This window comes from Anas acuta, unplaced genomic scaffold (assembly GCF_963932015.1).
Source record: "Anas acuta unplaced genomic scaffold, bAnaAcu1.1 SCAFFOLD_387, whole genome shotgun sequence".
Lineage (NCBI taxonomy): Eukaryota > Metazoa > Chordata > Aves > Anseriformes > Anatidae > Anas > Anas acuta.
In genome coordinates, this window is record NW_027076108.1 from 1 (window position 1) to 25,365 (window position 25,365).

The following is a 25,365-nucleotide window of genomic DNA, read 5'->3' on the forward strand; positions in this document are numbered from 1 at the left end:
GGTCCCGGGGGTCCCGTCCCCCCCCAAACTCACCCATGAGGAGGCCGAGGAGCAGCGAGAGGCCCCCGAAGGCCATGGCGGGGCCGGGCCCGGCTCGGGGCCGGCTTCGGGGCCGGTTCGGGTCCTTTCGGGCCGGGTTCGGGTCCTTTCGGGTCCTTTCGGGTCTTTTCGGAACCCTTCGGGTGGCTTCGGGTCCGGTTCGGGTGGGTTCGGGCCCCTTCGGCCCGGTTCGGCCCCGGTTCGGGTCCCTTCGGGTCCCTTCGGCTCCTTTCGGCTCCTTTCGGCCCCTCCCGCCCCCCCTCAGCCCCCTGCCCCCGCCATGAGCCCCTCCCCCGCTGCCCTCGGGGGTTTTGGGGGGGTTTTGGGGGGTCCCGGCGGCTGCTGAGGGCCCGGGGTGAGGAGGGGGCTTCAGGGCATGGCCGCAGGGGGGGGTCGGGGCCGCTTCGGCTCCTTTCGGGGCTCTTCGGAAGCCTTCGGGGGCTCGGGGAGGGTTCGGGAGGGTTCGGAAAGGTTCGGAAGGGTTCGGAAGGGATCGGAAGGGTTCGGAGGGGTTCGGAGGGGTTCGGGAGGGGCTCGGGGAGGGTTCGGAAAGGTTCGGAAGGGTTCGGGGAGGGGTTCGGAAACCTTCGGCTCTTTCCGGAGCCGCTCGGCCCCGGCGCAGTGCGGCGGAGGCGGCAGGGGGCGGGGTCAGGGCGTGGCCACGCCCCCCCTCCAACTCCCCCTCACGGCCGGTCCCAAAATGGCGGCGGTTCGACCCAAAATGGCCAAAACCGACCTAAAGCAGCCAAAATCCGCCCTAAAGCAGCCAAAATCTGCCTTAAATCCACCAAATTCTGCCGTAAATCCACCAAATTCGCACTCACGTCGCTTGATTTTGCCCTACGTCCTTTCAAATCTCACCTAACGCCTCACAATTGCCACACAAAATGTCCCATTTTCATACATTTTTGACCAAATTCCACCTAAATCACCCCAAAATGTACAATTTCCAGACGAATTCCACCTAAATCCCCCACAAAATGTCCAATTTCCACACAAATTCCACCAAATCCCACCTAAATCCCCCCCAAATCTCCAGTTTCCACACGAATTCCACCTAAATCACCCCAAAATCACCCCAAAATGTACAATTTCCTCACGAATTCCACCTAAATCCCCCAAACCTCCCTTTTCCACACAAATTCCACACAAATTCCACCTAAATCCCCCCAAAACGTCCAATTTCCACAAGAATTCCACCTAAATCACCCCAAAATCTCCAATTTTCACACTAATTCCACACAACCCCCCCCAAAATCTCCAATTTCCTCATAAATTCCACCTAAATCCCCCCAAAAATCTCAAATTTCCACACAAATTCCACCAAATCCCACCTAAATCCCCCCAAAACCTCCAATTTCCTCACAAATTCCACCTGAGTCCCCCCCAAAATGTCCAATTTCCACACAAATTCCACCAAATTCCACCAAATTCCACCTAAATCCCCCCAAAATCCCATTTTTCCCCTGACCTCCCCTAAAACCCTAAATGCCCTTGCACCCCCCCCAAATCCCCTGTAAATGCTCCAAATTCCCCTTAAAATTCCCCAAATACCCTCCTGTGTCCCCAAATCCCGCCTAAATTAACCCAAATTCCTCTTAAATGCCCCCAAATTCCACCTCAATTTACACAAATCCCTCTTAAATGCCCTCAAATCCCTTAAATTTCCCCTAAATTAACACAAATATATCTTAAACGCCCCCAAATCCTCACTAAATCCCCAAAATTCTGTCTAAATTAACCCAAATCCCTCTTGAATCCCCCAAATCCCTTCAAATTCCACCGAAATTAACCCAAATCCCTCTCAAATACCACCAAACCCTCCCTAAATCCCCCCAATTCCCCTTAAATTAACCCAAATCCTCCCTAAACAGCCCCAAATCCTCCAAACACCCTGAATACCCCCAAATTTCCCCTAAATTTGCCCATTTTGCCCTTAAATCCCCGCAGATCCTCCAAATCCCCCCTTAACGACCCCAAATTCTCCCTGAATCAACCCAAATTCCTAAGCACCCCCAAATCCTCCCTAAATCCCCCATCCCTGAAATCCCATCACACCAAATCCCCCTAAATTACCCCAAATTCCCCCTAAAATCCCCCAATTCCTCCCCAATTCCCTTTAGATGCCTCTAAAATCCCTTAAATTCTACTTATTTTTCCCATACCTCCCTAAATTCCCCCTAAATCCCCCGATTTCACCCCAAATCCCCCAATTTCACCCCAAACTGCCCCCCAATTGCCCCAAATTCACCCTACACCCCCCAAAAATCTCTCGAATTCACCCCAAATCCCCCAAATTCACCCCAAATCCTCCTCCCCAAAGCCACTACATGGTGATGAGGGGTGGCGCCGTGTCCCCACAACGTCCCCAAGGATGGCCGTGTCCCCAACGTTGTCCCCAAAATTGTCCCCAAAGCCGTCCCCATGACCCCAAGGCTGTCCCCAAGTCCCCAAGATTGTCCCCAAGTCCCCAAAATTGTCCCCAAGGCCATCCCTATGTCCCCAGGGTGGTCCCCAAGGTCCCCAAATTGTCCCCAAGGCCCCAAAATTGTCCCCATGGTCCCAAAGCTGTCCCCACATTTGTCTCCACGTTTGTCCCTAAGGTCCCAAAATTGTCCCCATGTCCCCAAAGCTGTCCCCAAGTCCCCAAAATTGTCCCCAAAGCCGTCCCCATGACCCCAAGGCTGTCCCCAAGTCCCCAAGATTGTCCCCAAGTCCCCAGGGTGGTCCCCAAGGTCCCAAAATTGTCCCCAAGGTCCCAAAGCTGTCCCCACGTTTGTCCCCAAGGCCATCCCCAAGGTCCCCAAATTGTCCCCATGTCCCCAAAGCTGTCCCCAAGTCCCCAAAATTGTCCCCAAATCCACCTCCACCCCCTCTCCGCCTCCCCAAGCAGACGCAGCGCAGGTTGGCGTGGGGAAGGGTCCGGGTTGGGGGTAAAAAAGGGGGAGGGTTTATTGAGGGTGGCCGCGCGTCCCCGCTGTCCCCAAGGTCCCCGATGATGTCCCCAAGGTCCCCGATGTCCCCAAGGGGGTGTCACTTGTAGAACTCGTGCTCCTGCTCGTCCTTCTTGATGACCGTCTTGTAGGCCTTCTCGAAGTCCTTGGCCAGCACGATGTACCGGTTCTCCCGCACCGCCAGCATGCCACCCTGGGGGACGTCACCGTGTCACCCGTGTCACCTTTGTCACCCCTGTCCCCCCCCCTCGGTGTCACCCGGGTTGTGTCACCCCCCTCCTTGTGTCACAGAGGTGATGCCGCGTGGCTCGGTGGTAACTTATAATGGGTAGACCTGGCCTCCGTGTCACCCAGCCATGGAGGGACAACTGATTTGTCACCTGTGTCACCTCCCTGTCACCTCCGTGTCACCCTTCTGGAAGTTGACATTGACGCCATGTCACCTCCTTGTCACCCAACCATGAAGGGACAATGAATTTGTCACCCGTGTCACCTCCGTGTTGCCTTATTGTGGGTAGACCTGGCCTCCGTGTCACCCTACCACAAAGGGACAACCATTTTGTCACCTGTGTCACCTCCTTGTCACCCTTCTGGAGGTGGACACTGCCTCTGTGTCACCTCCTTGTCACCCAACCGTGGAGGGACGATGAATTTGTCACCCGTGTCACCTCCATGTCACTTCATGCTGGGTAGACCTGGCCTCCGTTTCGCCTTACTGTGGGTAGACCTGGCCTCTGTGTCACCCAACCATGGAGGGACAACCGATTTGTCACCCGTGTCACCTCCCTGTCACCATTCTTGAGGTTGGCACTGACCCCATGTCACCTTGTCACCCTTCTGGAGGTGGACACGGCCTCAATGTCCCCAACTTGTCACCTTCTGGAGGTGGACATGGCCTCCATGTCCCCAACTTGTCACCTTATAGTGGGTAGACCTGGCCTCCGTGTCACCCTACCATGGAGGGACAACTGATTTGTCACCCGTGTCACCTCCTTGTCACCCTTCTGGAGGTGGACATCACCTCCGTGTCACCTCCTTGTCACCCAACCATGGAGGGACAATGAATTTGTCACCCGTGTCACCTCCATGTCACTTCATGCTGGGTAGACCTGGCCTCCGTGTCGCCTTACTGTGGGTAGACCTGGCCTCCGTGTCACCCAACCATGGAGGGACAACCAATTTGTCACCTGTGTCACCTCCCTGTCACCATTTTTGAGGTTGACATTGACACCATGTCACCTTGTCACCCTTCTGGAGGTGGACACGGCCTCAATGTCCCCAACTTGTCACCTTATTATGGGTAGACCTGGCCTCTGTGTCACCCAACCATGGAGGGACAACTGATTTGTCACCTGTGTCACCTCCTTGTCACCCTTCTGGAGGTGGACATCACCTCCGTGTCACCTCCTTGTCACCCAACCATGAAAGGACAATGAATTTGTCACCTCCGTGTTACCTTACTGTGGGTAGACCTGGCCTCCGTGTCACCCAACCATGGAGGGACAACCAATTTGTCACCCATGTCACCTCTGTGTCACCCTTCTGGAGGTGTCCCCGTGTCCCCATGTCCCCCTGTCACCATCCCCATGTCCCCATGTCCCCGTGTCACCCACCTCCTGGCAGATGGAGTTGATGTCGGCTCCCGAAATCTTGTCCGGCCGCGCCACGTCTGGGTAAGGGTGAAGGAAGCCAACGGTCCCCGGCGTCCCCTCCTGTCCCCAAACGTCCCCTCCCTGTCCCCAAAGGGTCCCCAATGTCCCCAGAGGGTCCCCAATGTCTCCTGGGGTCCCCAATGTCTCCTGGGGTCCCCACGGCCCTTGGTGTCCCCCCATATCCTTTGGTGGCCCCGCTGTCCCACCACGTCCCCGTGTCCTTGGTGTCCCCACGTCCCCTCATTGTCCCCAGTCCCCAATTGTCCCCAAAACTGTCCCCACACCCCAAATGTCCCCTACGTCCCCAAAACTGCCCCCGTGTCCCTTCAACACCTCCACACCTTCTGCTGCCCCCACGTCCTCCATCATCTCCGTGTCCCCATCGTCTCCGCGTCCTCATCGTCCCCATGTCCCCAAATCGTCCCCAGACCCCCCCAAATCGTCCCCAAACCCCCCCCAAATTGTCCCCAAACCCCCCCGGGATACAGTCCTCGAGGTCCACCTCCTCGGACAGGTTCATCTTGCCGGTGATGGTGGAGAAGATGAGGCGTTTTTGGCGCCGGTCGGGCAGCGGGAACTCGATCTTGCGGTCCAGGCGGCCGGGTCGTAGAAGAGCGGGGTCCAGGGTGTCCGCGCGGTTGGTGGCCATGATCACCTGGGGGGGGACACGGCACCCATGGGACCTTCCTAGCACCTATAGGGTCACCTAGAATCCATAGGACAACCCTAGCATCTATAGGGTCACCTAGAACCCAAGGGACAACCATAGCACCTATAGGGTCACCTAGAACCCATGGGAGAACCATGATCACCTGGGGGGGGACACGGCACCCATGGGACCTCCCTAGCACCTATAGGGTCACCTAGAACCCATGGGACACCCCTGGCATGTTTAGGGTCACCTAGAACCCATGGGACCTCCCTAGCACCTATAGGGTCACCTAGAACCCATGGGACCTCCCTAGCACCTATAGGGTCACCTAGAACCCATGGGACCTCCCTAGCACCTATAGGGTCACCTAGAACCCAAGGGACACCCCTAGCACCTATAGGGTCACCTAGAACCCATGGGATAACCGTAGCACCTGTAGGATTATCTAGAACCCATGGGACACCTCTGGGATGTATAGGGTCACCTAGAACCCATGGGAGAACCATGATCACCTGGGGGGGGACATGGCACCCATGGGACCTCCCTAGCACCTATAGGGTCACCTAGAACCCGTGGGACACCTCTGGCATGTATAGGGCCACCTAGAACCCATGGGACACCCCTGGCATGTATAGGGCCACCTAGAACCCATGGGAGAACCATGATCACCTGGGGGGGGACACGGCACCCATGGGACCTCCCTAGCACCTATAGGGTCACCTAGAACCCGTGGGACACCTCTGGCATGTATAGGGTCACCTAGATCCCATGGGAGAACCGTAGCACCTGTAGGATTATCTAGAACCCATGGGAGAACCATGATCACCTGGGGGGGGACACGGCACCCATGGGACCTCCTTAGCACCTATAGGGTCACCTAGAACCCATAGAACAACCCCAGCATCTATAGGGCCACCTAGAACCCAAGGGACACCCCTGGGACCTATAGGGCCACCTAGAACCCATGGGACTATCTAGAACCCATGGGACACCCCTGGCACCTATAGGGCCACCTAGAACCCATGGGACACCCCTGGGATGTATAGGGTCACCTAGAACCCAAGGGACAACCCTAGCACCTATAGGGTCACCTAGAACCCATGGGACACCCCTGGCATGTATAGGGTCACCTAGAACCCGTAGGACACCCCTGGCATGTATAGGGCCACCTAGAACCCATAGGACAACCCTAGCATCTATAGGGCCACCTAGAACCCATGGGACCTCCCTAGCATCTATAGGGTCACCTAGAACCCAAGGGACAACCCTGGCACCCATAGGGCCACCTAGAACCCATAGGACACCCCTGGCATGTATAGGGTCACCTAGAACCCATGGAACCTCCTAGAACCCATGGGACACCCCTGGGATGTATAGGGTCACCTAGAACCCATGGGACACCCCTGGCATGTATAGGGTCACCTAGAACCCATGGGAGAACCATGATCACCTGGGGGGGGGGGGGGACATGGCACCCATGGGACCTCCCTAGCGCCTATAGGGCCACCTAGAACCCATGGGACACCCCTGGGATGTATAGGGTCACCTAGAACCCATGGGACACCCCTGGAATGTATAGGGTCACCTAGAACCCAAGGGACAACCGTAGCACCCATAGGGTCACCTAGAACCCATGGGACACCCCTGGGATGTATAGGGTCACCTAGAACCCATGGGACACCCCTGGCATGTATAGGGCCACCTAGAACCCATGGGACACCCCTGGCATGTATAGGGCCACCTAGAACCCATGGGAGAACCATGATCACCTGGGGGGGGACACGGCACCCATGGGACCTCCCTAGCACCTATAGGGTTACCTAGAACCCATAGGACAGCCCTGGGAGGTATAGGGTCACCTAGAACCCAAGGGATAACCTTAGCACCTATAGGGTCACCTAGAACCCATAGAACAACCCTAGCATCTATAGGGTCACCTAGAACCCATGGGACAACCGTAGCACCCATAGGGCCACCTAGAACCCATGGGACACCCCTGGCACCTATAGGGTCACCTAGAACCCATGGGACAACCATAGCACCTGTAGGGTCACCTAGAACCCATGGGACAACCCTAGCATCTATAGGGTCACCTAGAACCCATGGGACACCCCTGGCACCTATAGGGTCACCTAGAACCCATGGGACCTCCTAGAACCCATGGGACAACCCTAGCATCTATAGGGTCACCTAGAACCCATGGGACACCTCTGGGATGTATAGGGTCACCTAGAACCCATGGGAGAACCATGATCACCTGGGGGGGGGGACACGGCACCCATGGGACCTCCCTAGCGCCTATAGGGTCACCTAGAACCCGTGGGACAACCCTGGGAGGTATAGGGTCACCTAGATCCCATGGGAGAACCGTAGCACCTATAGGGTCACCTAGAACCCATGGGACACCCCTGGGATGTATAGGGTCACACTGGGGGCACCCACAGGACCCTAGGGCACCCAAGGGACCCTGGGGCACCCACAGGCCTCTGGGGGCACCCATGGGACCCGGGGGGGGCACCCAAGGGACCCTGGGGGCACCCAAGGGACATGAAGGACACCCACGGGGTCTCCTTGCACCCATGGGACCCAGGGGGCACCCAAGGGCCTCTGAGGCACCCAAGGGGTCTCTGGGACACCCAAGGGACCCTGGGGCACCCACGGGACATGAAGAACACCCATGGGGTCTCCTTGCACCCATGGGACCTGGGGGGCACCCACATGACCCTGGGGGCACCCAAGGGACCCGGGGGGCACCCAAGGGACCTGGGGGGCACCCACGGGGTCTCCTTGTACCCATAGGACCCTGGGGGCACCCATGGGACCCTGGGGGCACCCAAGGGCCTCTGAGGCACCCAAGGGACCTGGGGGGCACCCAAGGGGTCTCCTTGCACCCATGGGACCTGGGGGGCACCCAAGGGACCTGGGGGGCACCCAAGGGACCTGGGGGCACCCAAGGGACTCTGGGACACCCAAGGGACCTGGGGGACCCCCATAGGGTCTCCTTGCACCCATGGGACCCTGGGGGCACCCATGGGCCTCTGAGGCACCCAAGGGACCCGGGGACACCCACGGGACCCGGGGGGCACCCATGGGGTCTCCTTGTACCCATGGGACCCTGGGGGCACCCATGGGACCCTGGGGCACCCACAGGACATGGAGGACACCCAAAGGGTCTCCTTGCACCCATGGGACCCTGGGGCACCCACAGGACATGGAGGACACCCAAAGGGTCTCCTTGCACCCATGGGACCCTGGGGCACCCACGGGACATGAAGGACACCCATGGGGTCTCCTTGCACCCATGGGACCCTGGGGCACCCAAGGGACCCTGGGGGGCACCCAAGGGACCCGGGGGCCACCCACGGGGTCTCCTTGCACCCATGGGACCCTGGGGGCACCCAAGGGACCCTGGGGCACCCATGGGGTCTCCTTGCACCCATGGGACTTGGGGGGCACCCATGGGACCCTGGGGCACCCACAGGACACGGGGGGCACCCACGGGACCCTGGGGGCATCCACAGGACACGGGGGGCACCCAAGGGGTCTCCTTGCACCCATGGGCCTCTGGGACACCCACGGGCTTCTGAGGCACCCAAGGGACCCGGGGGGCACCCAAGGGACCCTGGGGCACCCACGGGACATGAAGGACACCCATGGGGTCTCCTTGCACCCATGGGACTTGGGGGGCACCCACATGACCCTGAGGCACCCAGGGGACCCTGGGGGCACCCATGGGACCTGGGGACACCCAAGGGGCCCTGGGGGCACCCATGGGACCCGGGGGGCACCCACCTTGACGTTGACATTCTGGTCGAAGCCGTCCATCTGGTTGAGGAGCTCCAGGAGGATGCGCTGCACCTCGCGGTCAGCTGGGGAGGGGACACGGGGGGGGGGGGTGACACCCAAAGGACACCCCCGGCACGGGGGCACCCCAAAGACCGGGGGACCCCAAAAGTTGGGTGATCCCACCTTAGGGTCCCCCAAATCCCATCCTGGGGGCACCCAAAGGACCAGGGGACCCCAAAAGTTGGGTGATCCCACCTTAGGGTCCCCCAAATCCCATCCTGGGGGCACCCCAAAGACCAGGGGACCCCAAAAGTTGGGTGACACCAACCATGGGGTCCCCAAATCCCATCCTGGGGGCACCCCAAGGACCGGGGGACCCCAAAAGTTGGGTGATCCCACCTTGGGGTCAACCAAGGGGTCCCCAAATCCCATCCTAGACCCACCCCAAAGACCAGGAGACCCCAAAAGTTGGGTGACCCAACCATGGGGTCCCCAAATCCCATCCTGGGGGCACCCAAAGGACCGGGGGACCCCAAAAATTGGGTGACCCAACAACGGTGTCAACCAAAGGGTCCATGAACCCCATCCTAGACCCACCCCAAAGACCAGGGGACCCCAAAAATTGGGTGACCAACCACGAGGACAACCAAGGGGTCCCCAAATTTGATCCTAGACCCACCCCAAAGACCAAGGGACCCCAAAAATTGGGTGACCCAACCATGAGGTCAACCAAGGGGTCCCCAAATCTCATCCTAGACAGACCCCAAAGACCAGGGGACCCCAAAAATTGGGTGACCCAACAACGGGGTCAACCAAAGGGTCCATAAACCCCATCCTCCACCCACCCCAAAGACCAGGGGACCCCAAAAGTTGGGGGATCCCACCTTAGGGTCCACCAAGGGGTCCCCAAACCCAACCCTGGAGGCACCCAAAGGACCAGGGGACCCCAAAAGTTGGGTGACACAACCATGGGGTCCCCAAATCCCATCCTGGGGGCACCCAAAGGACTGGGGGACCCCAAAAGTTGGGTGACCCAACCATGGGGTCCCCAAATCCCATCCTAGACCCACCCCAAAGACCACAAGACCCCAAAAATTGGGTGACCGAACCATGGGGTCAACCAAGGGGTCCCCAAATCCCACCCTAGACCCACCCCAAAGACAGGGGGACCCCAAAAATTGGGTGACCCAACAACGGGGTCAACCAAAGGGTCCATGAACCCCATCCTAGACCCACCACAAAGCCCACAAGACCCCACCCTGGACCCCCCCCCAAGATTTGGGGTGCCCACCCAAGGGTCCCCACGCCCCCCCCCAGACCCCCCAGGACCTCACCCCCGGTTTGGGCGTCGAAGCGCTTGGTGGCGATGGCGTCGATCTCGTCGATGAAGATGATGGCGGGCGCGTTCTCCTTGGCCAGGCGGAAGACGTCGCGCACCATGCGGGGCCCCTCGCCCAGGTACTTCTGCACGAACTCCGAGCCCACCACGCGGATGAAGGCGGCTGGGGGGGGGCACCCAAAGGTGCTGGCACCCAACTGGCGGCGGGGTCATCCCCACAGCCCCCCCAGACCTTCAGCGCGCCCTGGGGTGCCACCACCAGCTCCTGGTGGCACCAGTGACCCAAGGAGCCCTTGGGTGACACCAGCACCCAGAAGACCCCACCGGCACCCTTGGGTGCCATCAGCACCCCAAGGAACCCACCACCACCCCTGGGTGACACCAGCACCCAAAGGAGCCCACCATCACCCCTGGGTGCCACCAGCACCCCAGGGTGCCACCACCAACTCCTGGTGGCACCAGTGACCCAAGAAGCCCAGCTGCACCCAAAAGACCCCACCAGCACCCCTGGGTGCTACCATCACCCTTGGGTGCCATCACCACCCCAAGGAACCCACCAGCACCCCTGGGTGTCAACGCCAACCCTTGGGTGCCACCAGCACCCCAGGGAACCCACCAGCACCCTTGGGTGCCACCAGCATCCCTGGGTGTCAACGCCAACCCTCAGGTCCCACCAGCACCCCAGGGTGCCACCAGCATCCCTGGGTGTCAACGCCAACCCTTGGGTGCCACCAGCGCCCCAAGGAACCCACCAGCACCCCTGGGTGCCACCACCAGCTCCTGGTGGCACCTACGAGGTTCTGGTGGCATCAGTGCCCCAAGGAGCCCACCAGCACCCCTGGGTGCCACCAGCACCCCAAGGAGCCCACCAGCACCCCAAGGAGCCCACCAGCACCCCAAGGAGCCCACCAGCACCACTGGGTGGCAACACCAGCCCAAAGAGCCCATCAGCACCCCTGGGTGCCACCACCACCCCAAGGAACCCAGCAGCACCCTTGGGTGCCACCAGCATCCCTGGGTGTCAACGCCAACCCTCAGGTCCCACCAGCACCCTTGGGTGCCATCAGCACCCCAAGGACCCCACCAGCACCCCTGGGTGCCACCAGCACCCCAAGGACTCCATCAGCACCCAAAGGAACCCACCAGCACCCCAGGGTGCCACCAGCATCCCTGGGTGTCAACGCCAACCCTCAGGTCCCACCAGCACCCCAAGGACCCCACCAGCACCCTTGGGTGCCACCAGCACCCCAAGGAGCCCACCAGCACCCTTGGGTGTCAACATCAACCCTTGGTGCCACCAACACCCCAGGGTGCCACCACCAACTCCTGGTGGCACCTACAAGGTTCTGGTGGCATCAGCGCCCCAAGGAGCCCAGCAGCACCCTTGGGTGCCACCAGCACCCCTGGGTGTCAACGCCAACCCTCGGGTGCCACCAGCACCCCAGGGTGCCACCACCAACTCCTGGTGGCACCTACGAGGTTCTGGTGGCATCAGTGCCCCAAGGAGCCCAGCAGCACCCTTGGGTGCCACCAGCACCCCTGGGTGTCAACGCCAACCCTCGGGTGCCACCAGCACCCCAGGGTGCCACCACCAACTCCTGGTGGCACCTACAAGGTTCTGGTGGCATCAGCGCCCCAAGGAGCCCAGCAGCACCCTTGGGTGCCACCAGCATCCCTGGGTGTCAACGCCAACCCTCGGGTGCCACCAGCACCCCAGGGTGCCACCACCAGCTCCTGGTGGCACCTACGAGGTTCTGGTGGCATCAGTGCCCCAAGGAGCCCACCACCACCCATGGGTGCCACCATGACCCCAAGGACCCAACCGCCACCCCAAGGGCTCAACCAGCACCCCAGGGTGCCACCAGCACCCCAAGGGCTCCATCAGTGCCCCAAGGAGCCCACCAGCACCCTTGGGTGCCACCACCACCCCAAGGACCCAACCATGACCCCAAGGACCTCATCACCACCCCAAGGACCCCACTACCACCCATGGGTGCCACCATGACCCCAACGACCCAATCACCACCCATGGGTGCCACCACCACTGTGGGGTGCCACCACCACCCATGGGTGCCACCATGACCCCAAGGACCCAACCATGACCCCAAGGACCCCAACCACCCCCCCAGCACCCCAAAACCACCCCCCCAGCACCCATGGGTGCCCCACCTGTGGTGTGATGCGCCACCGCCTTGGCCAACATGGTCTTCCCGCAGCCGGGGGGCCCGTACATCAGGACACCCCGCGGGGGGTCGATGCCGATCTGGGAGGGGGGGGGACAAAAAGTCACGGGGGGGTCCCATGGGTGCCCCCCAACCCCACCGAGCACCCATGGGTGCTGCGGGGGCCCCCACCTGCTTGTAGAGCTCGAAGTGGGTGAGGGGCAGCTCCACGGCCTCGCGCACCTCCTGCTTCTGGATGTCCATGCCCCCGATGTCGGCGTACATCACGTCGGGTTTTTGGTCTGGGGACAAGGGGGGGGGACACGGGGGGGACACCCATGGGGACAACTGGGGGGGCGGAAGACCCCCGCTCCACCCCAGACCCCAAAACTGGTGAAAACGCCCCAAATAAACCTTCAAATGTATCATGGATTATTTAGGATCTTGTCCCTGTAGATGTTAGGTAGACCCAAGGATGGAGATCCACCACCCATTTAGGTCCCAAAATCGCCTCTGTTCTCCCCAAAAATCATGGAGAAGACCCCAGCTCCACCCCAGACCCCAAAACTGGTGAAAACGCCCCCCAAAAAAACTTCAAATATAACGTAGATGATTTAGGATCTTGGCCATGAAGACCTTTGGTAGACCAAAAGATGGAGACCCACCACCCATTTAGGTCCAAAAATCGCCTCTATCCTCCTCAAAATTAATGGAAAAGACCCAATGTCCACCCCAGACCCCAAAACACCTGAAAACACCCCCAAAAAAATTCAAATATATCATGGATGACTTAGAGTTTTGACCCAATGATGTTGGGTAGTCCAAAAGATGAAGACCCACCACCCATTTTGACCTAAAAATCGCCTCTATCCTCCTCGAAATTAATGGAAAAGACGCCAGCTCCACCCCAGACCCCAAAATTGGTGAAAACACCCCAAAAAAAACTTCAAAAATAACGTAGATAATTTAGGATCCTGTCCCTGTAGATGTTGGGTAGACCAAAAGATGGAGACCCACCACCCATTTTGACCTAAAAATCGCCTCTATCCTCCTCAAAACTAATGGAAAAGACCCGATTTTCACCCCAGACCCCAAAACTGGTGAAAACACCCCAAAAAAAACTTCAAAAATAACGTAGATAATTTAGGATCCTGTCCCTGTAGATGTTGGGTAGACCAGAAGATGAAGACCCACCACCCATTTTGACCTAAAACTCGCCTCTATCCTCCTCAAAACTAATGGAAAAGACCCGATTTCCACCCCAGACCCCAAAACACCTGAAAACACCCCAAAAAAAACTTCAAATATAATATAGATTATTTAGGATCTTGTCCCTGTAGATGTTGGGTAGACCAAAAGATGGAGACCCACCACCCATTTCAGCCTAAAACTTACCTCTATCCCCCTAAAACGAGGCCAGAAGACCCGATATCCACCCCAGACCCCAAAACACCTGAAAACACCCTAAAAAAACTTCAAATATAACATAGATGATTTAGGGTCTTGTCCATGAAGACATTGGGTAGACCAAAAGATGAAGACCCACCACCCATTTTGACCTAAAACTCGCCTCTATCCTCCTCGAAACTAATGGAAAAGACCCGATATCCACCCCAGACCCCAAAACACATGAAAACACCCCAAAAAAAGCATTAAATATAATGTAGATGATTTAGGATCTTGGCCATGAAGACCTTGGGTAGACCAAAAGATGGAGACCCACCACCCATTTTGACCTAAAACTCGCCTCTATCCTCCTCGAAACTAATGGAAAAGACCCGATGTCCACCCCAGACCCCAAAACACGTGAAAATGCCCCAAAATCCCTTTTTTTTCACCTGAGGTGAGCATCATGATGCTGCTGTCGGCCTCGGGGGGCAGCACGTCCACCAGGGCGTTGCTGTGCTTGTGCAGGGCCACCGAGGCGTTGGGCTTCAGCAGCTCGCGGTCGATGGTGCTGAGGATGCGCACGTAGTAATTAGAGCCTGCGGGGTAATTAACGGGGTAATTAACGGGGTCGTTAATGGGGTCGCGGCCACCAAGGGAGAAAGATCCTAAAAGTGGCCCTAATGACCCCAAAAAATGATCCTGTAAGTGTCCTTGTGTCCCCTATTGACCCCACCCATGGATGCGCACGTAGTAGTTGGAGCCTGCGGGGTAATTAATGGGGTCGTTAATGGGGTCGTTAATGGGGTCGTTAATGGGGTCGTTAATGGGGTCGCGGCCACCGAGGGAGAAAGATCCTAAAAGTGGCCCTAATGACCCCAAAAAATGATCCTGTAAGTGTCCTTGTGTCCCCTATCGACCCCACCCATGGATGCGCACGTAGTAATTGGAGCCTGCGGGGTAATTAATGGGGTAATTAATGGGGTCGTTAATGGGGTCGTGGCCACCGAGGGGATCCCCGTGGGGTATAGGGTCAAGAAAGATCCTAAAAGTGGCCCTAATGACCCCAAAAAATGACCCTACAAGTGTCCTTGTGCCCCCTATTGACCCCACCCATGGATGTGCACGTAGTAGTTGGAGCCTGCGGGGTAATTAATGGGGTCGTTAATGGGGTCGTTAATGGGGTCACGGCCACCGAGGGGATGCCAGTGGGGTTGGGGGTGCAGAAAGATCCTAAAAGTGGCCCTAATGACCCCAAAAAATGATCCTGTAAGTGTCCTTGTGTCCCCTATCGACCCCACCCATGGATGCGCACGTAGTAGTTGGAGCCTGCGGGGTAATTAATGGGGTCGTTAATGGGGTCGTTAATGGGGTCGCGGCCACCGAGGGGATCCCAGTGGGGTATAGGGTCAAGAAAGATCCTAAAAGTGGCCATTTTGACCCCAAAAAATGACCCTACAAGTGTCCTTGTGCCCCCTGATGACCCCACCCATGGATGCGCACGTAGTAGTTGGAGCCTGTAGGGTAATTAGTGGGGTCGTTAATGGGGTCGTTAATGGGGTCGCGGCCACTGAGGGGATCCCAGTGGGGTTGGGGGTGCAGAAAGATCCTAAAAGTGGCCATTGTGACCCAAAAAATGACCCTACAAGTGTCCTTGTGTCCCCTCTTGACCCCACCCATGGATGCGCACGTAGTAGTTGGAGCCTGCAGGGTAATTAATGGGGTCGTTAATGGGGTCGTTAATGGGGTCGTGGCCAAGGGGACCCCCGTGGGGTTGGGGGTGCAGAAAGATCCTAAAAGTGGCCCTAATGACCCCAAAAAATGACCCTACAAGTGTCCCCGTGTCCCCTATTGACCCCACCCATGGATGCGCACGTAGTAGTTGGAGCCTGTAGGTAATTAATGGGGTCGTTAATGGGGTCGGTAATGGGGTCGCGGCCACCGAGGGGATCCCAGTGGGGTTGGGGGTGCAGAAAGATCCTAAAAGTGGCCCTAATGACCCCAAAAAATGACCCTACAAGTGTCCTTGTGTCCCCTATCGACCCCACCCATGGATGCGCACGAAGTAGTTGGAGCCTGCGGGGTAATTAATGGGGTCGTTAATGGGGTCGTTAATGGGGTCGTTAATGGGGTCGCGGCCACCGAGGGGACCCCCGTGGGGTATAGGGTCAAGAAAGATCCTAAAAATGTCCCTAATGACCCCAAAAAATGAACCTACAAGTGTCCTTGTGTCTTCTTGTGACCATAACCATGACCCTACAAGTGTCCCCATGTCCCCTAATGACCAAAACCATTATCCTAAGTGTCCCCATGTCTCTCATGACCCTAATCATGACCCTACAACCATCCCCGTGTCCCCCATGACCCCAACCATGATCCTAAAAGTGTCCCCATATCCCATAATGACCATAACCATGACCCTAAAAGTGTCCCCATGTCCCTCATGACCCTAAAAGAGTCCCCATGTCCCCTCATGACCATAACCATGACCCTACAAGTGTCCCCATGTCCCCCACACCCCCAACCATGACCCTACAAGTGTCCCTGTGTCCCTGATGACCATAACCATGACCCTACAAGTGTCCCCATGTCCTTCAAAGACCCCAACCATGACCCTACAACCATCCCCATGTCCCCCATGCCCCCAACCATGACCCTAAAAACGTCCCCACATCCCCTGATGACCATAACCATGACCCTACAAGTGTCCCCATGTCCCCCCATGCCCCAACCATGACCCTACAAGTGTCCCCGTGTCCCTGATGACCATAACCATGACCCTACAAGTGTCCCCACGCCCCAACCATGACCCTACAAGTGTCCCCATGTCCCCCCACACCCCAACCATGACCCTACAACCATCCCCGTGTCCCCCATGCCCCCAACCATGACCCTAAAACCATCCCCACCTCCTCCACACCCCCAACCATGACCCTACAAGTGTCCCCACCTCCCCCACTCCCCCCCCCTGACCCCATAAGTGCCCCCACACCCCACCCCCGACCCCACAACCCCCCAAAAAACCCCAAAACCCCCCCCAAACCCCCCCAAATCCCCACCGGTGGTGGAGCCGACGATGGCGGTGTTCTGGTCGACGGCCTCGAGGAACTGGCCGATGACCAGGGGGATGCTCTGGATGCGCTTCACCTCCTCCTGCGCGTGGAGGAACTCCTTCTTCAGGTTCTTCTGCTCGTCCTTGATGTACTCCTCCTGCACCTCCAGGAACTCCAGCTCCTGCTGCAGCTTCTAAAAAGGGGGACAGGGGACCCAAAAAGTCAACAAGTGGCATCAAAAAGTCAAGAAGCGTCATCAAAAAGACAAGAATTATCATCAAAAAGTCAACAAGTGTCACCAAAAAGTCAAGAAGTGGCCCCAAAAAGTCAAGAAGTGGCATCAAAAAGGCACCTCCAGGAACTCCAGCTCCTGCTGCAGCTTCTAAAAAGGGGGACAGGGGACCCAAAATGGTCACAAATGAGCCCAAAAAGTCAACAAGTGTGCTCAAAAAGTCAAGAAGTGGCATCAAAAAGTCAAGAAGTGGCATCAAAAAGTCAAGAAGTTGCTCAAAAAGTCAAGAAGTGGCCTCAAAAAGTCAACAAGAGGCCTCAAAAAGTCAACAAGAGGCCTCAAAAAGTCAAGAAGAGGCCCCAAAAAGGCACCTCCAGGAACTCCAGCTCCTGCTGCAGCTTCTGAGGGGGGGACATGGGACCCCAAAAAGTCAAGAAGTGGCATCAAAAAGTCAAGAATTATCATCAAAAAGTCAAGAAGTTGCTCAAAAAGTCAAGAATTTATCATCAAAAAGTCAAGAAGTGGCCTCAAAAAGTCAAGAAGTGGCACCAAAAAGGCACCTCCAGGAACTCCAGCTCCTGCTGCAGCTTCTAAAAAGGGGGACAGGGGACCCAAAAAGTCAAGAAGAGTCATCAAAAAGTCAAGAAGTGTCATCAAAAAGTCAAGAAGTGTCATCAAAAAGTCAAGAAGTGTCATCAAAAAGTCAGGAAGTGGCATCAAAAAGTCAAGAAGTGTCCTCAAAAAGGCACCTCCAGGAACTCCAGCTCCTGCTGCAGCTTCTAAAAAGGGGGACAGGGGACCCAAAAAGTCAAGAAGAGTCATCAAAAAGTCAAGAAGTGTCATCAAAAAGTCAAGAAGTGTCATCAAAAAGTCAAGAATTATCATCAAAAAGTCAGGAAGTGGCATCAAAAAGTCAAGAAGTGTCCTCAAAAAGGCACCTCCAGGAACTCCAGCTCCTGCTGCAGCTTCTAAAAAGGGGGACAGGGGACCCAAAAAGTCAAGAAGTGGCCCCAAAAAGTCAAGAAGTGTCATCAAAAAGTCAACAAGTGGCTCAAAAAGTCAAGAAGTGGCCTCAAAAAGGCACCTCCAGGAACTCCAGCTCCTGCTGCAGCTTCTAAAAAGGGGGACAGGGGACCCAAAATGGTCACAAATGAGCCCAAAAAGTCAACAAGTGGCATCAAAAAGTCAAGAATTATCATCAAAAAGTCAAGAATTATCATCAAAAAGTCAAGAATTATCATCAAAAAGTCAAGAATTATCATCAAAAAGTCAAGAATTATCATCAAAAAGTCAAGAAGTGGCCCCAAAAAGTCAAGAAGTTGCTCAAAAGGGTCATGAGTGTCATCAAAAAGTCAAGAATTATCATCAAAAAGTCAAGAAGTGGCCTCAAAAAGTCAAGAAGTGGCCTCAAAAAGTCAAGAAGTGGCCTCAAAAAGTCAAGAAGTGGCCTCAAAAAGTCAAGAAGTGGCCTCAAAAAGTCAAGAAGTGGCCTCAAAAAGTCAAGAAGTGTCATCAAAAAGTCAAGAATTATCATCAGAAAGTCAAGAAGCGGCCTCAAAAAGTCAAGAAGTTGCTCAAAAAGTCAAGAAGTGGCCTCAAAAAGTCAAGAATTATCATCAAAAAGTCAAGAATTATCATCAAAAAGTCAAGAAGTTGCTCAAAAGGGTCATGAGTGTCATCAAAAAGTCAAGAATTATCATCAAAAAGTCAACAAGTGTCACCAAAAAGTCAAGAAGTGGCATCAAAAAGTCAAGAAGTGTCGCCAAAGTCAACAAGTGGCCCCAAAAAGTCAAGAAGTGGCCCCAAAAAGGCAATAAGTGTGCCCAAAAAGTCAAGAAGTGGCATCAAAAAGTCAAGAAGTGGCATCAAAAAGTCAAGAAGTGGCATCAAAAAGGCATCAAGTGACATCAAAAAGACACCAAGTGTCCTAAAAAGGCATCAAGTGTGCCCAAAAAGTCAACAAGTGTGCCCAAAAAGGCACCTCCAGGAACTCCAGCTCCTGCTGCAGCTTCTAAAAAGGGGGACGGGGGGGGACAAGGGACCCCAAAAAGTCAACATCTGACCCCAAAAAGTCAAGAAGTGGCCTCAAAAAGTCAAGAATTATCATCAAAAAGTCAAGAAGTTGCTCAAAAAGTCAAGAAGTGGCCCCAAAAAGGCAAGAAGTGGCCCCAAAAAGGCAAGAAGTGGCCCCAAAAAGGGTCAGAAGTGTCCTAAAAAGGCATCAAGTGTCCCCAAAAAGACACCAAGTGTCCTAAAAAGTCAACAAGTGTACCCAAAGTGCCCAAGTCCCCAAGGGGTCCCCGTGTCCCCAAGGGACCCCAAATGCCCCCAGGAGTCCCCAAAGGACCCCAAAGGACCCCAAATGTCCCAGGAGACCCCAAATGACCCCCAAAGACCCAAATGACCCCCATGTCCCCAATGGCCCCATGTGTCCCCAAGAGACCCCAAACGTCCCCAAAGGCCCCCAAAAGTCCCCAAGAGACCCCAAAACGCCCCCAAAAAGCCCCCCATGTCCCCAAGAGATCCCAAGAGGTCCCAAAGGACCCCAAAAGGCCCCAAAAGCCCCCAAACGACCCCAACGGACCCCAAAAGACCTGAAAAGACCCGAAAAGACCCGAAAAGACCCCCATGTCCCTAAAGGACCCCAAATGTCCCCAGGAGTCCCCAAAGGACCCCAAAAGACCCCAAAAGACCCCAAAGGACCCCAAATGACCCCAAAAGCCCCCAAAAGACCCCAAACGACCCCAAAAGGCCCCAAATTACCCCAAGGGACCCCAAAAAGCCCCGTGTCCCAAAGGGACCCCCATGTCCCCACCCCCACCCCAAATGTCCCCAAATGACCCCAAGAGATCCCAAATGACCCCAAAAGCCCCAAACAACCCCAAATGACCCCAAAAGACCCCAAACGACCCCAAAAGACTCCAAGTGTCCCCAAGAAGCCCCCCATGTCCCCAAGAGACCCCAAAGACCCCAAAGGACCCCAAAGGACCCCAAAAGACCCCAAATTAGCCCAAAAGACCCCAAAAGACCCCAAGAGACCCCAAAAGCCCCAAACGACCCCAAAAAGCCCCCATGTCCCCAAGAGATCCAAGAGGTCCCAAAGGACCCCAAAAGGCCCCAAATGACCCCAAACGGCCCCAAAAGCCCCCAAACGACCCAAGAGACCCCAAAAGCCCCAGGAGACCCCAAAAGACCCTAAATGACCCCAAGGGACCCCCACGTCCCTAAAGGACCCCAAATGTCCCCAGGAGTTCCCAAAGGACCCCAAATGTCCCCAGGAGACCCCAAAAGCCCCCAAACGACCCCAAAAGACCCCAAATGACCCAAAAAGCCCCCCAAGTCCCAGGGATCCCACATGTCCCCAAGGGACCCCAAAGGACCCCAAATGACCCCAGGAGACCCCAAATGACCCCAAAGGACCCCAAAAAGCCCCCCATGTCCCCAGGGACCCCACATGTCCCCAAGAGATACCAAAAGACCCCAAGAGACCCCAAACGACCCCAAAAGCCCCCAAATGACCCCAAGAGACCCCAAGTGTCCCCAAGAAGCCCCCCATGTCCCAAGAGACCTCAAAAGACCCCAAAGGACCCCAAATGTCCCCAAAAGACCCAAATGACCCCAAATGTCCCCAAAAGACCCGAAAGACCCCAAATTACCCCAAAAGACCCCAAGAGACCCCAAAAGACTCCAAGTGTCCCCAAGAAGCCCCCATGTCCCCAAGAGACCCCAAAAGACCCCAAAGGACCCCAAATGTCCCCAGATGTCCCCAAAAGACCCCAAATGACCCCAAATTAGCCCAAAAGACCCCGAAAGACCCCAAATTACCCCAAAAGACCCCAAGAGACCCCAAAAGACCCCAAATGTCCCCAAGAAGCTCCCCATGTCCCACCCCCACCCCATGTCCCCAGAAGACCCCAAATGTCCCCAGATGTCCCCAGGAGACCCCAAACGACCCCAAAGAACCCCAAATGACCCCAAAAGACCCCAAATGTCCCCAAGAAGCCCCCCATGTCCCCAAGAGACCCCAAAGGACCCCAAAAGACCCCAAAAGACCCCAAAAGCCCCCAAACGCCCCCAAGAAGCCCCCCATGTCCCCAATGGCGCATGTGTCCCCAGGGACCCCAGAAGACCCCAAGAGACCCAAACGACCCCAAGAAGCCCCCAAAAGACCCCAAATTTCCCCAAGGGACTCCAAACGACCCCAAAAAGCCCCCCATGTCCCCAGGGACCCCAAGAGGTCCCAGATGTCCCCAAAAGACCCCAAATGACCAGGAGACCCCAAATGTCCCCAAGAAGTCCCAAATGACCCCAAGGGACCCCAAAGGACCCCAAATGTCCCAGGAGACCCCAAATGTCCCCAGGAGTCCCCAAACGACCCCAAATTACCCCAAAAGACCCCAAAAGCCCCCAAACGACCCCAAGAGACCCCAAACGACTCCAAGAGACGCCCCAAAAAAACAAAAGACCCCCCAAAAAAACAAAAGACCCCCAAAAAAACAAAAGCCCCAGAAGACCCCAAAAAGTCCCCCATGTCCCCAGGGACCCCACATGTCCCCAAGAGATACCAAAAGACCCCAAGAGACCCCAAACGACCCCAAAAGCCCCCCAAATGACCCCAATGGACCCCAAATGACCCTAAAAGACCCCAAATTACCCCAAAAGACCCCAAACAACCCCAAGGGACCCCAAATGTCCAGGAGACCCCAAACGACCCCAAAAGACCCAAAGGACCCCAAATGTCCCCCATGGGCCACCCCCACCCCATGTCCCCAGGAGACCCCAAATGACCCCATAGGACCCCAAAAGCCCCCAAAGGACCCCAAATGACCCAAAAGCCCCAAAAGACCCCAAAAGACCCAAAACGACCCAAAAAGCCTCCCATGTCCCAGGGACCCCACATGTCCCCAAGAGACCCCAAGAGATACAAAAGACCCCAAGAGACCCCAAAGGACCCCAAATTTCCCCAAGGGACCGCAAATGACCCCAAAAGACCCCAAAAGACCCCAAAGGACCCCAAAGGACCCCAAAATGACCCAAAAGACCCCAAAAGACCCCAAAAGACCCAAAAGACCCAAACGCCCCAAAAAGCCCTCTGTGTCCCCAAAGTGCCCATGGGCCACCCCATGTCCCCAGAAGACCCCAAATGACCCCAAAGAACCCCAAATGACCCCAAATTTCCCCAAATTACCCAAAAGACCCCAAATGACCCCATAGGACCCCAAAATACCCCAAAATACCCAAATTACCCCCAAAATCCCCCCTCACCTTATATCTGCTGTAGAGGTCCTCCAGGTCCTCGGGTTCGGGGACGAGGAAGGCCAGGCCCGCGGGGGGGCGCGGCACGGCCAGCGCAGGGGACATCCTCCTGGGGGGGGGGGACACAAATTTGGGGTGAGAAACGCAAATTTGGGGGCGGCACCACCACAACGAGAGCCAGCCGGGACACCGAGAGGTCGGGGATGCCGAAAAATGGTTGGATTGACCCAAAATGCGCTTGGATGGCCCCAAAAGCTCAATGTCCCCAAAACACACTTGATTTCCCCAAAAGACCCCAAAGTCCCCAAAATTTGGTGTCCCCATGACCCCTCAATGTCCCCAAGACCCCAAAACACACCCAGGTGTCCCTAAAAGACCCTAAAGTCCCCAAATTTGGTGTCTCCAAGACCCCAATGTCCCCAAAACCCCAATGTCCCCAAAACATACCTGAATTTCCCCAAAGACACTTGATTTCCCCAAAAGACCCCAAAATCCCAAAAATTTGGTGACCCAAGACCTCAGTGTCCCTAAAACCCCTTGATGTCCCCAAAACTCACTTGAATGTCCCAAAATTTGGTGACCCCAAGAGACACTTGGATGGCCCCAAAAGACCCCAAAGTCCCCAAAATTTGGTGACCCCAAGACCTCGGTGACCCCAAAACACACTTGAATTCCCCCAAAACGCACTTGAATGTCCCCAAAAGACCCCAAAGTCCCCAAAATTTGGGGTGAGAAACGCAAAGTTTGGGGGCGGCCCCAACGCACCAAGAGCCCTCGGGGACACCAAGAGCTCGGGGATGCCGAAAAATGGTTGAATTGACCCAAAATGCGATGGGATGGCCCCAAAATCACAAAGTCCCCAAAAGACCCCAATGTCCCCAAAAGACCCCAAAGTCCCCAAAATTTGGTGTCCCCAAGACCTCGGTGACCCCAAAACACACCTGAATGTCCCCAAAAGACCCCAAAGTCCCCAAAATTTGGCGTCCCCAAGACCTCGGGGACCCCAAAAGACGCTTGAATGGCCCCAAAAGACCCCGAAGTCCCCAAAAGACCCCAAAGTCCCAAAATTTGGTGTCCCCAAGACATCGGTGACCCCAAAACACACTTGAATGTCCCAAAAGACCCCAAAATCCCCAAAATTTGGTGTCCCCAAGACTTCAGTGTCCCCAAAACCCCTCGGTGTTCCCAAAAGACACTTGAATGTCCCCAAAAGACCCCAAAGTCCCCAAAATTTGGTGTCCCCAAGACCTCAGTGACCCAAAACACACTTGAACATCCCCAAAAGACCCCAAAATCCCCAAAATTTGGTGACCCCAAGACCCCTTCTTGTCCCCAAGACCCCAAAACACACCCAGGTGTCCCCAAAAGACCCCAAAATCCCCAAATTTGGGTGTCCCCAACGCTGGGTGTCCCCAAAACCCCCCCAATTGTCCCCAAAATTTGGGCGTCCCCAAAATGCCCCCAATTATCCCCAAAATTTGGGCGTCCCCAAAACATTTCTGGACGTCCCCAAGCCCCCCCCCGATGTCCCCAACACCTCGGTGTCCCCAAAACCCCCCAATCGTCCCCAAAAAAAACCCTCGGTGTCCCCAAAATCCCTCGGTTTCCCCCAAAATTTGGTGACCCCAAAACTCCCCCAAATGACCCCAAAACCCTCGGGTTCGCCCCCCCCAAAGAGACCTCCCTAAAAACCCCTCGTTTCTCCCCAAAATCTGGCTGTGTGTCCCCCCTCATCTCGTGGCTGTCCCAATAATCACCGGGAGACCCCAAAATCCCCCAATTTTACCCCAAAATCTGTCCCCCCCCCAAAAATGGGTGCCCCCAACACCCGGTGACCCCAAAACCCCCATTTTCTCCCCAAAAACAACGCTTTCCTCTCCAAATCCCCAAACCTCCGTTTTCCTCCCCAAAAAACAAAACCATTTCCCCACCCAAAAAAAACTAAATTCTCAATTTTACCAAAAACACCCTTTTCACCCCCAACCCCCAACCCCTATTTCTCCCCAAAAAATCAACTTTTTGCCCCAAAACCCCACTCCCCTCCACCCCCAGCTCTCCCCCACCCGTGTCCACCCCCACAACCACCTGGAGCCCCAAAACCCCCAATTTCACCCCAAAAACCGCCTCCACCCCAAAAAACACCTTACCCAAACCCCCCCCATTTTTCCCCAAAAAAAACACCTCCCCCCCCCAAACCCGGCTCCCCCTTTCCCCCCGGCTCCCCTCTTTCCATACCCACCCCATAATCACGTGGGTGCCCCAAAAACCCGTGTTTTTACCCCAAAAACCACCCCCCCCCCCCCCCACCTGGGCCTTCTCCCCAGGACCCCGATCTCCTCCATGGTGACTCGGCGCGCGGGGGCCGACGGGAACTGGGCGGGAAGGGGGCGGGGCGCGGGGGCTTATGGGAGGCGGCGGCGGCGCGGGGCATGCTGGGAGTTGTAGTCCCGAGGAGGGGGGGAGGAGGCATTGAGCCTATGGGGAGCCGCGGGGGGTGATGGGAGTTGTAGTCCGGGCGCGGGGGGTGATGGGAGATGGAGTCCTCCAGGCATGAGGCCTGGCCGCCATCTTGTGCCCCCCCCCCAATGTCCCAAAATTCGCTTTTTTGTCCCCAAAATGTTACGAAATGTCCCAAATCTAAATATGTGTTCCCCCATGGCCCTAAAAATCTCTTTTTGTCCCCAATGTGGCCCCCGCTGTCCCCAAACCCAAGGATTTGTGGCCCCAAAGTGTCCCCAAACACAGTTTTTGTCCCCAAAATGTCCCCAAAACCCACATTTTTGTCCCCAAAGTGTCCCCAAAATGTCCCCAAACCCATTTTTTGTCCCCAAATGCCCCCCTATGTCCCAAAACC

The 25,365-nt window shown here is 56.2% G+C and overlaps 1 protein-coding gene and 1 long non-coding RNA gene across 4 annotated transcripts; one reads left to right on the plus strand and one right to left on the minus strand.

Moving 5' to 3' along the window:
• The first annotated feature begins 2,108 nt into the window (after positions 1 to 2,108).
• LOC137848981 (uncharacterized) lies at positions 2,109 to 2,930 on the plus strand. 3 transcript variants are annotated; one of them, XR_011091616.1, is made up of 3 exons: positions 2,109 to 2,430; positions 2,495 to 2,642; positions 2,683 to 2,930. It is a non-coding gene; the product is annotated as an uncharacterized lncRNA (long non-coding RNA). The 3 variants fall into 3 exon arrangements; XR_011091617.1 differs by having other exon boundaries at positions 2,495 to 2,558; XR_011091618.1 differs by lacking the exon at positions 2,109 to 2,430 and having other exon boundaries at positions 2,434 to 2,505; positions 2,546 to 2,642.
• A 33-nt stretch (positions 2,931 to 2,963) lies between these two features.
• PSMC4 (proteasome 26S subunit, ATPase 4) lies at positions 2,964 to 24,971 on the minus strand. Its single transcript, XM_068668460.1, has 11 exons — positions 24,819 to 24,971; positions 22,521 to 22,620; positions 17,030 to 17,216; positions 14,423 to 14,569; positions 12,777 to 12,886; positions 12,592 to 12,685; positions 10,418 to 10,585; positions 9,090 to 9,166; positions 5,132 to 5,300; positions 4,607 to 4,662; positions 2,964 to 3,186 (listed from the first exon to the last, which is right to left on the minus strand). The coding sequence occupies exons 1-11, from the start codon at positions 24,851 to 24,853 to the stop codon at positions 3,073 to 3,075; spliced, it is 1,257 nt and encodes a 418-aa protein (XP_068524561.1). The 5' UTR covers positions 24,854 to 24,971; the 3' UTR covers positions 2,964 to 3,072.
• Between the last annotated feature and the right edge of the window lie 394 nt (positions 24,972 to 25,365).